Source organism: Stegodyphus dumicola, chromosome 10 (genome assembly GCF_044657685.1).
Source record: "Stegodyphus dumicola isolate Sdum_Otavi_A_Nest chromosome 10, ASM4465768v1".
In the NCBI taxonomy this organism is placed as follows: domain Eukaryota; kingdom Metazoa; phylum Arthropoda; class Arachnida; order Araneae; family Eresidae; genus Stegodyphus; species Stegodyphus dumicola.
The window spans coordinates 168,935,647-168,951,563 of NC_140777.1; the positions used below are offsets into that span (position 1 = coordinate 168,935,647).

The 15,917-nt window shown below is 31.9% G+C and overlaps 1 protein-coding gene across 2 annotated transcripts in view; it reads left to right on the forward strand.

Annotated features, from left to right (window-relative positions):
• Nucleotides 1-15,917, forward strand: part of LOC118194190 (uncharacterized) — a 33,032-nt gene that overhangs the window by 10,963 nt on the left and 6,152 nt on the right. For both annotated transcript variants that reach the window (XM_085826124.1, XM_085826125.1), the window contains exon 2: nt 11,313-11,442. In XM_085826124.1, coding sequence (XP_085682250.1) covers nt 11,320-11,442 — 123 coding nt within the window. In that variant the 5' untranslated portion in view covers nt 11,313-11,319. The remainder of the gene's footprint in view (nt 1-11,312; nt 11,443-15,917) is intronic.

Below are 15,917 nucleotides of genomic sequence, written 5' to 3' on the forward strand. Positions count from 1 at the left end.
TTTCAGACGTGAGTTTTGGTCCTCTTTTTAAATTCCTACTATTAGCTCATACTTTCCCTTTAGCTTGTTCAAATTTTCAGTCGTTAATAAAATACTTTTTATTCATCCACTCGAGTTCAAATAAATTTTTTTAAACTTGTAATGAATGGCACTTGATGTTAATACAGCGTTTTTACATATTAAAGTCAATTCCTACTTATTTATTCCTGTTTATCGGAACTAAAGATAGGCTGTTTTTACTTCCTTGTACGAAGTAAAAAGGAAGTATTGTAATCGCGAAAAGCTTCAGGCAGCATATTTCAACGAAAATATCCACTTTGATCGCTTTCGAATGCAATTTAACGATGTTTTTGCGTGATATCTATACGTAAGGACAGAATAAAAGACTCTTTTCCTCCAAAAAAACTAAAAAATTGCTTTAAAATGAATTCTGAAGAGAATTTTTCGTGGCGTCTGTACAAACGTATGTACGTACGTGCGTGCGTACGTACGTATCTTGCATAACTCAAAAACGAGTAGACTCAAAACGTTGAAATTGTGTATATAAGACTACTATAACATGTAGATGTGCACCTCTATTTTGGTTTCAATCGGCCGCTTCAAACGTATATAAATATATTTATAAATATATCCACTCTGTTACCCGGCTCAGTCATCTCAGTTTCTTTAATCTTATATGTCAGTAAATTGTACATTTTTTGCTTTAAAAAATGATTGAATTATGTTGTTTTTATCTTCCGGTTAAAGTTTTTATGCCTTTCGCAATTCTGGAAGCAATATTTGTACAATTATCAACATTTTAAAAGCTGTTTAAGTGCGGTTAAGTTTTAAATAACATGGCGGACATATTTGTTTACATTTAAAACAGCAGAATTATAGATTTGTTGCCAATCTAGAGAGACTAAGCTTCGCAACACAAAAATAACGCCTTCATTTATTATTGCGAATTAAATCATGCTTAATCCTTTCTGGAATTTTTTCGAGGAAATAAGTATTTAAGATTTACTTCGTAATTTTTAATACAGATATTTTGAGTTTTTATGTATTTTTTCCTTTTCGCGAAGTGAAAACTGAATTAATTGAATGAGAAATACGCAATCGTCCGTAAAAAACTGTTTCTTTTTCGTTTTGTTTGCTTAATTTCTTTTATACATCGTTCTAGCTTTGTTATAGTATTTGAATAGAACATGTGGCAACGATTAGATAATTCTTTAAATGATATAAATTTTGTGCATTCTGAGTTATAATATGAACGAAATATAATACTGTTAAGTAAACCTAGCGCCAGAGTGTCGCAATGGTAAACAAAGTGAATTTTAAAGAATGCATTTATTCTATTGTGGTTTATGCGCTGTCGGCGAAGTAGGTTTAATTCAATCTAATAAATTAAATGAAATGCAAGAAAAAATGCGTATAATTTAATATTCCGTACAAGAAAGTCATGTGGTGTACACATCAGATTTTTTTAAAAATATATTATAAGACTTACAAATAATGACCGTTTGTTAGGAATTCTCAAGTGACGTAAAAATTAATTTTGTAACAACTTATAAATAATAGTACATGACTGTGATAAATGTAATATTTAACAAAAATAAATGGCAACAGTAAGAGGGTTCAAAGATTTTTAAAGTGCATGGAATTAAAGAATTGTAGTTTTACAGAGTTGGATGAAGCGGATGTAATGTCCCATCATATAGCGAAAATTCTCCCCGCATGTCTATATTAAAGTGACAACAATATATGTTTAAAACATAACCCTTTAAAATGTCCCTCACTTATTAAAATAAATAAATAGTACTGTAGATTATGCAGTAATATATCTAGGACGAAAACTCTTCGCAGCAGGTCAAGTATATGTCGCCTCGAGTCGTGTGAAATCATTAGATGGAATATTAAAGGAAGAGCTGAACTGCTCGAAAACGCAAAAAAGGATTTAAAAATTAAGCTAGTATTTCTATGGTGTCTTAAGAAATACAGAACTATATAAACTTACGCAATTTGAAATCAGCGCGTACGCTAGATTTGGCGCGCTGTTAAATGGGCGCGTTTGCTAGATTTGGCGCTTTTGCGCATACAATTTTTTTACGGTCCTCAATTTTTTTGCAATTTTTTTACGGAATAGTACCGAAAAGAAAGTGTTAGAACATTTATAAGTTTCAAACCGGAAATCTTTAATTTTAAAATTATTTAGAAGATTCATTTCTTTATCTAATCTGCAAGTTAATAGTAGGTTATTCACATATAACTTGTACTCTTAATTGTTGAACCCTGTTCAAAAATTTAAAACTTTCTCCACTTTACTATACACATTAAATGAATTATTATAGGTAACATAACCAGAATTTCTCTGTTTAAAACTAGGGCACTTTTTCGCCTAATAGAGCTTAAATTGCTGACCTTTCAGTATTTTAATAATTGAACTTTTGTTAAATTAAATAAGAAAAAATATAACATTATTATTTGGCACAATATTAATATCAGATTATTGTATGATATTTTATTACTATAATATTGTTACTGGACGTTTTATTAATATTAAACATTTATTATGAAGAAATTATTGTCGTTTAGAAAGGCAAAAGTAGAGAAACATGTACGACCTCCTATAAAAAATTTCTGATGTGAACACCACATTCACAGGATTTCCTTATACTATGTATTAAATGATGTGATGATGTGACCATGGACCACATCATTTAATAGATAAGTATGATGTGACCACAGGACTTCCTTACACTGTCTATTAAATGATGCACCATTTTTTACTGCATTTCAATTTAAACTTATTTCCCCGAATTTCGTTAGAAATATATTTCTCATTCAATCAATTCAGTTCTCACTTCGCAGCAAGGAGCAAAATATATAAAAACTCAAAACATCTTCATTAAAAATTGCAAAATACAGAAAAAAAGCTAAAACACCAAATAGAGTTAAAAACCATTAAAAAAACAATTTTTACAACTAAAATTACAGTTTTTGAAGTTGATGCAGAAACTGAATTTACAATGCTACTAAGTTTCAAATATAACCAAATGGAGGCGTTGTTAGGCTTGGAGGAACTTAAACAACTTTTAAAATGCTGATTATTCTATAACTATTGCATGCAGATTAATTAAAGGCATAAAACCTTAACCGGAACATAAGTACAATATAATTCAATCACTTTCAAAGAAAAGAAATGCCCAATTTACCAACATATAAGTACAAAAACTTAACTCCACCAAGCCGGGTAATAGTCTGGAAATGGACCATTCCCTACCTATTTAAAGAGGTTCCACATAAGCGGAACAGAATTCTGTGAATGTGGAGAGGTAGGTGATCCAGATCACTATCTCTTCCATTGTGCATCCACCAAACCTTATCACCTGAGGAGACCAAGTGATTTATTTTGGCCACAATGAGCAGTAACAATCTGCAAGAATAGTATTGCTAAACGCAAATTGAATGAGGTATTAAAGTACTGTGCACAGAGTCATGCAGGCATAAACCGAGCGAACACTTCAGAATAATTGACAATTACTGCACACATCTGTACCTTGTACGCTCACAATTAAAGGATCATCTTAGGGTATAGACTTCCTTGTGAATGACATAACATTAGCTTTATTACCATTGCAGAACCTTGAACTGTTCAATGTTTGTGTGATTTAACCACATTTGTGTATAGATTCTTAATTTTTCATTGTACACATCTTTGTGACTTTTAGAATACCCTACAATTAATAAGTCTCATAACTGAAAGAATCATTAAAACGTATTGTAAAAATCACTAGTTATATAACGGTATCATTGTTGAATTGCATCTATTCCATTATTGGCAGAATTATTTTTATTAATTTACTCAGCATAGATGGAGGCATAACTTATTGTTACCAAAATATTTATTTATTTATTTATTTTTGTTTTTGAGTACAGAATATAAATTGGATTATGCTTGAAATATCAATGTTTAAATCATGTTGTTGGTAGTTCCACTGTATTTGCTAACTAGGAATGGTTTTCAAAAGTGTATTGTAACCTAACCTTAGCATTTTTCATTTATAGTATTATCTTTGGGTACCTGCATCAATAATGAATAACAGTGTATGGTTTGATTAACATTGTATATTATTTCTAAATTTTGCAATAATATGGCTTACTAGTACAGTGTGAATTGTAATCAAGATATAGAGCTACTGTATTTGCAGTAATTGTTCAGTATATCTGTATAAGTAGTAGTATGAGGTTATGCGACTTTAATGCTGTTATATTTTGTAAATTTTGTACATATATATAATAGAATCACAATGTAATGTACCCAATGTAAAATGCAATTCTAGCCGAGTTTGTACTTTTGTAGCTTATAGTACTAGAGTGTAAAATTTCGTAGGCATTGTATTGTACTCGAAATTGTGCGATAGAAAAATGATCTAATATTATCGTATTATATTTATAACCAGGTTTTCTATGTCTTGCATTTATATAGGATATTCTATGTCTTGCATTTATATATTTTTCTCTGTCTTGCATTTATATATGATATTGTTACAATGTATAGTACTCAGTGTAAAATGTAGTGTGGTCTAGTGTAAAACATTGAAGTAGTATTGTAGTGTAAAGGAATTATAGCAACATTGCCCATGTTAAAGTAGTATAGTATAGTAAGCAGCGTAATAGTTAAAATAGAACTTGAGTTAACAACCAGGCAGTTATAGATACTAAAAACCTATGTAAAATAATGAGTGATTATGAAACCTAAGATTTTGAAATAATAAATGCTGTCGGATCAGCGAGTCATGATTAGACAGCATCTGCCAAGTGGAAACAAATACCGTAAGGCTTACTATAGTTATGGCGGCAGTCCACTTGAGCAGAGTCCCATGTGCAAATTTCAACGTTCTGAGGCTACTCGTTTTTGCGTTATGCGAGATACATGCATACGTACGCATGTACATACAGACGTCACGAAAAAATCTCTTCTGAATCCATTTTAAATCCATTTCACAATCCTTTTTGGGAAAAAGAGTCCTTTACTCTGTCCATGCGTATAAATGTGACACAAAAACATCATTAAAATGGCATCGTGAGCAGGCAAAATGGGTATTTTCTTTGAAATACGATACCCGAAATTTTTGGCGATTACAATACTTGCTTTACTTCGTACAAGGGAGTAATAAAATACAAATTCTGAATATTTTACTCGATTGTTTTAAAATGACACTAATTACAAATAGCCTTTTAGCATCCAAATTGTTTTATTGCTAAAATCTAGCAAAAAAAAAGGGAGTAAAAGCATATTCCTCAACTTAATCAGGAAGCATAAGTAACAAATGGTTTATTCTTGTTCAAGCTCACTAAGGTTTAAGGACATAAGAATTATGAGTTGAATTAGGAAGAGTTGAAAACGTCCGATTATATGGATTTTAATGATGTCATAGACAGCAATTTCAAAAATTAGTGTTAAGTAAATTTAATTTATTGCCAGCTTGGCCTAGTGGTAGACTTTTATTGATGTTTTGGAAAAAAATCGATTAAACTGCATTTTCTAAAACAGATTGTGATAGATCGATATACGAAACAACAAACAATGTTTTGATTTCAATAAATAAGGATGCATCCTTTATGAAACCAAGAATATCAATATTTACGCGAACTGAGTTAATACGATTTAACCTTTCAGTTTTTAATTTAAAGAGTAAGAAGAACATTTCTAATTCCAAAAATGTATAATAAATTTAGATGTGAAGTTTCATACTCTAATTAATTAAAGTAAAAACTGCAAACCAATGGAACCCGCTTGGAGAGCCAATTTTTCGAAAATTTCTTTTAAATAGATATGGGACAAGACTTTTCAGTAGTTTTTCTAATTACCATGCTCAGTTATGAGGAAAGTATTATGCAAGTCTTTTTATTATAAATAGATTTCTTATCTTTAATGAAACTTTTAAGAGACCTGTATTCGAATGAATATGAACTTAAGTGTGTACACGGATAGAAGCAAAATTCCTAAAATTGCATTTGCTTAATAGGACCACCAACGGACGAGCGGTAACGTCGCTGAACACTGGTAGTTCGGTCCGAAGTTCGAATCCCGCGAACCGGCTGGCTGCATGGGTGTTTTCGTGGTTTTCCCCACGTGTAACGTGTATACGAGCCAGTTTCCCTTAAAAAAGTCCTCCACGAAGGCATCCCTCCCTTAAGGCAGGTAGCCTTCGAGTGCTTTGAAGTAATCTAATAAACCAAACCAAACCAAAGCCATTTGTTGGATAAATACGTTAGAATTTAGATGCTTATATTTACATATTTTAAAGAAAGCACTTTTTGTCGAACTGAAGCCTTGAAATTATCAAGAATTAATACAGATACTAGTTTGTAAAAGTAGTTTCAGAAAATTGGCAAAATCCATTTTTCCAATTTTAAACAATCGTTTAGAAATTCACTCAAATAAACGAATACTTAAAGGTCAGTGTGAGAGAAAACATGAAGCTGCGTAGGTATCATCATAAGATAATTATGGTACCGGAAGTTTAAAGAAAAAGAAAAAAATTAATAATAGTTTTCGCTTCGTTTAGTTGATTATGGCAAAGCACCACGAGGGCTATCTGCCTAGGGAAGGGATGTCTTCGTGGACGACTCTCTAAGCGAACCTGGCTCGTATACATGTTACACATAGGAAAAACCACAAAAACATCCATGCAGTTAGCCCGTTCCCCTGGAATCGAACCCAGATCCTACCAATGTTCAGCGACTTTACCGCTAGTAGGTTGTAAATGATAGAATGATATATGTGTGCTTCATATTTTTCTTAATTTTTTTTAATATTTAGGTACATTTTTAGGAAATTCTATAAATTAGACTTACCTCATTTATATATATATAACATAAATTATTAAGATCTATTTGAGCGAACCTATTTGAATTTATCTTCAAGAAGAACTGAATTACTGAATCAATGATTGTACTTAAAAAGATTTCATCTATTCAAGCTTTTAAATAATCTTACATTCACTAAACTTCCACGTATTTTACTTTAAATATACAAAAATAGATTCCTTTTAGTTTGTTAATATAATTTTAAGTATAAGATAAAATTTAAAACGATACTTGAAGAGGATAAAATGTTGTAAGTGCATACATATATTCGACTATTATATCTGAAATTTTTCGTTTCAGGATACATTTATTACCTTTGGTATTGTTAACGTTTATTTGAAAATTTTAGTAGTCTAATTTTGTCTTTTTGTTTAATTTTTAACTGACTTGTTTCTCCTTCAAATGTTTGATTTATTAAAATAGAGAGTTACTCAAGCAGAAATATGAAATGTCCTTGAAGTATTTTAAACTGGCATTTTATTCATACACTATTCAGCAATCCGATAAAAGATTTCCGTTATCTCAAGGCATTACTTGCAGAACGAAATGAATTTGAAATTATCGCATTAGCCCAAACGCACAGCAATTCATGGCTTTTCTACTTTCTTTTTATTCTCTCAATTTATCTTATGCCGCCGTGTGAAGACTGCAGATATCTGTGAGCAAGTATTTTTATATTATACAAGTGAACATCCTATTTTAAGCGTTCATTACGTTTTCATTTCCATTATCAGACGCAGACAGATAAAATAAACTCACAGTTAAACATTATGTTATTGCCACAAATTACTAGTTAAAATACTTTTTAAAAAAAGATGCTAACTGTTAAGATTAAACGAAGGCAACCACTCACATCAAAACTTGATTACATGAAAATTCTTCATCATTACCGTGTAGCTACTTCGTTGTTACTATGCAAATATATTCTACTAGCAGCTACGCTGCCAGCCTTCGTCTGGCTTTTTTTTAAATGTACCATAAAAATGCCTGAAGGGAACACCAGACGTTAAATTTAAAAACTGCGCAGAATTTTACTGTGCAGAAAACTTCCGAAAAAAAAACACAAATTTTTTAAAAATATAGTACATATAAAAAATTAACCAACTTTCCGTTGAAGAAAAAAAAATCATATTCAATATCTTACAAACGGTGAAATAAGTAAAAAATAACATAAAAGAAACTCAAAAAACAAAAATTTCCGCGCAGAATTTTACTCTGCAGAACAACTTTATCAAAAAAAATCAATAAAAATGTATTATATATATAAAAAAATGACAATGAAATCTGCCAATTCTTAAAAACAGTGACATAAGAAATACGATGAAAAATTGTTGCCAAACCCATATTTCTAAAAGAATGAAACTATTAAAAATTTCGTCAAACATCTATCAACAACGATAAGAAAGAAAAATTGTTGCCAAAATCACATTTTTAAAGATGTGAGATGTGAGAAGTGTACTCGGAAGCTCCATTTAAAAAAAAATTAATATAAAATATTATCATTTTTCCAGAATTCTTTTTGTAAAAGTAGTCACAAGGATGAAAGTTTAACGTGTCCAAAAATCAAAGAAAAATAAATTGTACATTTTTAAAAATAAACTTTTTCAAAAAAAATCCCGTTGAAAATTTGTTAAGCTCACTTTGTTAAATAAATTCGTATTAAATCGATTTATTGAAACACGAAATTTATTTTAAGTTCGTAAAATAGCTAAGTGCCTAGGTTTCATGACGATGTGAAAATGGAGTGTGTAGAGTAAAATCTCGCTTTCCTGTAGCCCATTATGTCTCAAAATGACGCGGTTTCGTCACAAAACATAAAATACAAACAATTCTAATTCGAATTTCGAAAAAAATCGCTTCGAGGTGCACTGGCTCTTGTCTAGATTCACCTATGTACAAAATTTCGTAGCTGTGAGTCTATTAGCTTACGCGCAGGGCGAACGAAAGATACAGACACAGACAGACTCTTTCTTTTATTATATGTAGAGAGTGAAATCCAAATCAAAAGATCCATCTGGTATCGCCATTTTCCACATCTTCGACTTCGAGAATGCTGGTCTCAGGATATCGTCATTGCCATCAATTCCATACATCCGTAACCATTATCTTTAAAGTACAGCAGCAGCATCATTAGCATCTGAAATGGAAAATCTAAAAGAGAAATAAAAAAAAAGGGGAAAGCGGTGTTCAGAACTAAGTTCGAAGCAGTTATCATCAACACTCTGATTGTACGTTTCCTAAGAATCAATTAAGAATTCTTATTATCCTTGAAAATCCTGATCGCCATTTCATCAACATTTAGGCCATCGTCACATGAAATATAAAAGAAAACAAATATCTTTAATTTATTAGTAGTTATTTTAATTTAGCTACGTCCCCTTTTTCTCTTAAAAACTACTAATATATGAATCTAAAGAATATCATCGGAAAACTAATCCTCATTATATCCTCTTATTAATTCTGCAATGCGGTCATTTCTTTTCCAAACCCCGTTCAAAATATAAACAAAGAAATCAACTCTATAAATATCCCTTTTGTGAAATGCGCACTCACTTTCCTGCCTTACTTTCACTAAGCAACGTATGCTACTCATGTCTCCGCTTCATCCATTGAGTAAAGATGTGATAACTTGTATAAAATGTGCGGGTGCTTGTCACAGCCAAAATGATGTGTGACTGAGAAGATGTGGCGCAAGAATTAAGTGTCCAGAAATAAATTGTGTCTTGCTATCTATGCCAGGTCTGTAAGCTTTTCTTTCTCCATTAAAAGTCTTATGAATCTATGCAACTCTGTCGCTCTACATACACTGAAAAGAAACATCAAATTTCCACAAAATTCATTACATATATATATGTATTTAAAATTTAAGTTTGATTTGATAATCTCGTAGGAAATAAAAAGATAATACTAATTTTTAATTACGAAATACTCATGAAAAGAGAAATTTTGAAAAGTGCGAAACTTATTAAATGTGTTGTGGAATGAAACATGTTGTGGAAAGCTAACATTTTAAAATGTGAAAATTTAAATGGATTCTAAAGAAATGGATTATAAAGAGTTGGAAAGAGTTTAGCAAGCGTTCGAAAGACATTATTATACAGCTAAAAATGTTCACTGCAGTTATCTTGACTAAGAAACTTGCATCTTGTAAATTAAAATTTTTTAAAGATTTTGCAAAAGTGAACGTTCTAGTATTCAGATAGCTAAATTCAAATTTTGACTGAAAATAGGGTTTTAATATGAAATTTAAAGGAAACAGTCTTTTTGTTTTTATAAAATAAAAGGAATATAAATATTAAAAAAATTATAAATTTAAACATTTTTTTTTAATTAAATACTTTTATCCAGAGGAAAGTATTGGTGAAAATTGAGAGCTGCTGCCTTAAGAACATATTCTTTCTGACCATCCATATTTAAAATGAATTAAAATGAAACATTTTTAAATATAAAAATATTTTAGAAGAAAACTATTACCTATTCCATTGAAAGATGGAATTGAAATATGCTTGTTCTATTATTCCTTATATTCTAATATATACAAATCAAGCAGAAAGCACTATGTGTCTTCAGCGGCTTACTTTAAAAGTTAATTTTCCCTTCTTTTTGCATGCCTTCGCGAACTAATTGGAAGCATACTTGACACGTATTCGAGAGGTCTAGGGTTCGAGTGCCGCCGAGGCTCCATTTCTCATAGCCCCTGATTAAGAGAAAATCCAAACGACTCTACGAGTGGCGCCCAAACTAAAAGGCGGTACATGATAATTCGTCACCACGAGGATTTGGGGAGTAAATCCCCTAATTCCCAGTCGTTCTTTAAAAAGGAGCGTATATAAGGTTTTTTTTTTTTTTTTTTTTTCCTTCCTTTCTGCATGTCTTTGTGGTGTAATTGGAAGCATATTCGAAAGGTCGAAGTTCAAATCCTGGCGAGATTATAAGGTATTTCTCCCGCCTTCTTATCATGCCTTCGAGGTGTAATGGTCAGCACACTCGGCGCGTATTCGAGAGGTCCGAGATTCGAGTCCCGGCGAGGACACTGCTGATTTTTCACGTCTCTAGCATTAAACTAACCTAATGCATCTACAGTGGCGCCCGGGCTAAAAAAGGTGGTGGATGATGATTCTCCACCACCAGGATTTGGCGATTGGGTTCCCTAATCCCCAGTCACCCTTTAAAAGAGGGAGTATACAAGGTATTTCTACCACCTTCTTAGCATGCCTTCGTAGTACAATGGTTAGCACATTTGGCGCGTATTCGACAGGTCCGAGGTTCGAGTTCCCGCGAGGGCATTACTCATTTTTCACTTCTTCTGCTTCTAAATATCCTAATGTCTCTACAAAGTCATTGCACATGTTTTACGCCTTCTGCTTCAAAATAACCTAATGACTCTACAACTTATGCATATAGCCATCATGTGAACTAGCTTAAGTATCTATTTTCACAATCCATTTCTTTTTCAGGTTTTCCATGATGAAGCTTACTTTATCTCTGCCTGTCCTAATCATTCTAGGCAAATTTGTCTTTGCACAAGCTTACCTCATGCGAGACTTAGATTTTACTAGACCGTTGCCGTTGAGAATAGAATTGAATGTAAGTATGATATTGTGATTTCCTTAAATGTATTTCTGTTATAACTTAAAGACATACTCCTGCATGGTTCTACAGCAAAGATCGCCTTTTTTTTTTTTTTTTTTTTTTTTTTTTTAAATAGGAGAGGGAGGAAAATTCAATTATTTAGGTCCAAAATTTTCCGTCTGCTAGCGTATTTCAAATAAAGCAACAAAAGCCTTCTTGGGAGTTTATAACTTCATAACCAGAACATTTGAAAAAATCTGTTAACGTTAATCAAGTACTTCCATTGATGTGCACTTTGAAGATAACAAAATTGCTATATAATCAAGCGAGTTATGGTAGCATAAATCTTAATTCTTTTGTATCCACAGTCGCAGTTTATTCAAAATATTGAATTTTTTTAGACTTTGGTGTAAACAACAAGTAAATTAAAATTTTAAAACTTAGCTCTGCCTGTACTTAGCTCTGCCTCTACTTTTGTTGTTAAATATTTCATCCTTGCAATATTGGGAGATATTCATGAAATTTCGTTTTAGAATATTCATAATAAAATATTCAAATCGCTGTTGTACTTAAATGTAATTGAATTATAATGCTAAACATTTACATTTAGAGAGGTATGATTTGAGTGGTATCGCGAAATGAAAGATTCAAATCTATGCTATCGGTCAACCTGTGAAGACAACTTCACGGCAAAGCACAGCACTGAAGTACAGCTCCCGACTCGGTCGATCGCTCTCAAGCTCATACCTGTACTCAATACGCACATTACACCCAAGACAGGTGGGGTATTTATAGCCTTAACCTACCTTCGAGAATATTCTCGAGAAAACCGCTTTAAAATGCGTTCTAGAACGTTCTTGTTCCGTCTATGGCATATCGCCAATTTTGTAGCCAAATGGAGGATTTTGTGCCAGATCTGGCAGCCCTGTCTTTTCTTTCCACTTTCTGGCAACCCTAACACGCCACTTTAGGGGAAGCTATCTCACCGCAGCTGCGCAATTCGCAACAATATCGCCAATTTTCGACAAATATCACCAAATGGGCAATTTTGTGCTAAATAGGGCAATCCTACCTTTCCCTACTATTTTCTGGCAACCCTAACATGCGGGGAAGCTATCTCATCGCAGCTGGGCTTTCGCAAATATGTTTCTTTCTTTAACGAAAATCTTTAATTAATAGTAAAATTGCCTAATTTCGCCTCTTAAATTAATTCAGTTAATTGGCTAGCGCGCGATTTGTCTGCACGATTTCAATGAATGGAAGCACTTTATGTCTGTTACGTTAAAATATTTTAGTCCGTTGGATAGATAGACCTAAGGGCAAATTAAAATTCACATACGAACTATTGCAAAATGGAAGCATAAGAATGTGCTACCATTTTGTAATAACTCCAGTCAGAGTTATATTGCCAGACTACGCGGCAGTTAATTTGAAGAGAATATGCTTGTTTTCTTGCCTCGATAAAGCAATTGAAAATAAAAGAATTTACAATTGCATACAGTAAGTTAAATCCTTTGTCAGAATAGCTGAATACCATCATAAAAAGGAAGATGCATTCTACAGGGTTCTTTTGAGGAAAAACGTGAACTTGTTATCTTTGCTTTCGCATGCTTTTAATGTTTTTAAAATCTTGATAAATTTAACTTTTCGATGTTTCTGTGGACTAGTTAAATTCTCTTAATTTATTGTCATATCGTTCATTACCTTCAAATAATCCCTGCAAACTTTTCTCTGTTTGGAACAGGTTGTTCAGAATATAAGAACAGTTTCATATTGTTTGCTTTCTCCCGTTTTAAGAATGTCATTATCCCTTTCCGGCACGCTACCTTTTAAAGTCGGAGTTTTGATTAAAAAAAAAAAAAAAAGTAGGCAGTCTAATTAGGCCTAGAGAAGTACACAAGTAAAATTTTGTGAAGATGGCACTTATCTTTTAATTCTGTGGGTGTGCTCAACGTGGGCACACTCACAGAATTAAAAGATAAGTGCCATCTTCACAAAATTTTACTTGTGTACTTCACTTATTTCGAAGCTCTATTCAATCAGTGTGCCCAACGTGGGCACACTGATTGAATAGAGCTTCGAAAAGAGTGCTGAAACGAGCATTTTTGTCAATGAACTGACCGATGAGATGCGGAGAAACAAAGAATACAGACTCTCAGTTGTCCTAGGTTATCGGTGAGCCCAGTCTGGGCACAACTAGGGTTCGCCGTTTGATTTTACGCAAGATTTCAAGGTCAAAACTTAAAACTAATATAGAATAATGTTATTAGCATACAGCCAAGAAAATAACATAGAAATTTCTTTTCAATTAATTCCTTTTATACCTTAAAAAAATCTGGAAGATTTCTTTGAAAAATGAAGGTCTTAAAAAACTAAACATGGCTAATATATATGGACTGGTTTGTGTTGAGACGCTATCTACTATAAATAAAGAAGGTTCAGAGTTACTTATTGTAACCTATAAATAATTTTTCATTCAATTTTTCTGTGCGTACAGAAGAACATTTTTAGGTGTGTCCAGACCGGACACACTGTTCCGCAAAGAGTTAAGAACGTAACGTTCACCGGAGCTCTATCAATTATTTAACTGCTGCAACTTTTCTAGCTTTCGTTAACAATAGGAATATCATGAATTAGCAGAGTTTGACTATGCAAGGAAGCTGAAAAGTAAAATTGTACAGAAAACTGTTTTTAATTTTTATCGTGAAGGTATACTGATGGGAAACTCTTGAGCAATTTCCATCTAATTAAGCCTAGGTTTTACATTTTCTTATTCTTTTAAAGGAGTGATTAGGGAATAAAATAATCCTGTCTAATGCTTTAGTTTAAGGGGAGGGCGGAAACAAGTTAAATCAAACATTTTTGTGAAAACTAAATGTTTTGGCAACCTTCAGCAATCGGACAGGAACAATTTCAAGTGAATATTAGACTGTAAAGTGAACATTCAGATGGCTTACATGACCAGAAGTCTTTTCAGAGATTTGCTATGAAAACTAATTTGTCTTCCAGTCACTTACTTTAATATTGTTTATCATTTGCTTTAGAAGGAAGTACAGGAGAAAAATCTTGTTCATTCTTCTTTAACTCCTGGATGTGCCTGAAATATCGTTCAGAAAAATTAATTTATAGTTTGTTTTAACTAATAGTTAAAACTTTCCTATATCTGACGTCGATGTAGTCAGTCGTAACTTTGGAAACATTCTTAATAGAGCTACTAAATTCTAGGTACAGAGCTCACAAAAAAAAAATGGTACAATTCTATATCTCCCGTTCTACTGGACAGATCGACAAAATTCAACTTGCGTTTTTCATGTCTCGAAAGCGCTACTTAGGATATGTATTAGATTTATATATAGCATTGTTTTAATATATGTATTTTAACACAAAATATGACATTTTCTGAAATAATATACCAATTTTTTACCATATTTCAATTTTACGACTCAAATTAAGTAAAACTATCAAGTTTTGTAAAAATCGCACGAGTAGATTGTAAAATTAGCTCTTAAAATTAGCTCCTCAATGTTGAGTTTGACATATAATGTATTTATTAATCTCTCTTTTTTTATTAAACTTATTTGATTCTTCCTTTCACATTTCGAAATTCAGGTTCATTCCAAATAAAATCCGCACTTTTTTATGATTTATTTTTAAAATTAGTATTTTTAAATAATTTTTATGCATTTTAGAAGAAACATTTTGAATATATAAAATTTACTACAAATCTATAAAAATCTACGATTATCTTAAGAAAGACGTATTTCTTAGCATACCTGCAAAAAGTTACAGCTTTGTATTCAAAATTTCCGAAGATATGCGCAAATTTATATATGGCGAGTTTTGAATTTTGGCATATTTGTTGAAAGCGATAAAACATCAAAGGTAGTTTATACAATTTGCTAAAATTATTTGAAAGTAGGAACGAAGTGACTTTTTTCCTTCTCCGGCATAATGGAAGGAGGTTTGAAAGGAAAATTCGTTACCATATATTAGGAAGTTCGCCAAGTGAATATTCTTGGCGTAAACTGAAAAAATTGCACCAAGATAAATTTTTGAATTTCTCCGTAAATTTCGTACCAAATTTTACAAAATTTAATATCCAAGCATAATTTGAGTCGTAGAACCGAAATATGGAAAAAAATTGGTGCGTTATTTAAAAAAAAAAAAAAAGTCCGATTTTGTGTCAAAATATCTATGTTAGAACAATGATATATATAAATCTAATATATATCCTATGTCTCGCTTTCGAGACATGAAAAACGCAATTTGAATTTTGTCAGTAGAACGGGAGATATAGAACTGTTCCCCTCTTTCTTCGCAGTGTACAATTATATTAAAAGGCGTTCATGAAACATTCGCAGGAAAATTAAACATTTAATTAGTATGGAAGTCAATGGAACTAATAAATCTTAAGATAAAACTAATAAATCTTAAGATTCCTTAAGCCAGGCATACTTCAATGTTAAACTGAGAGATAAGTAAAACGAAGA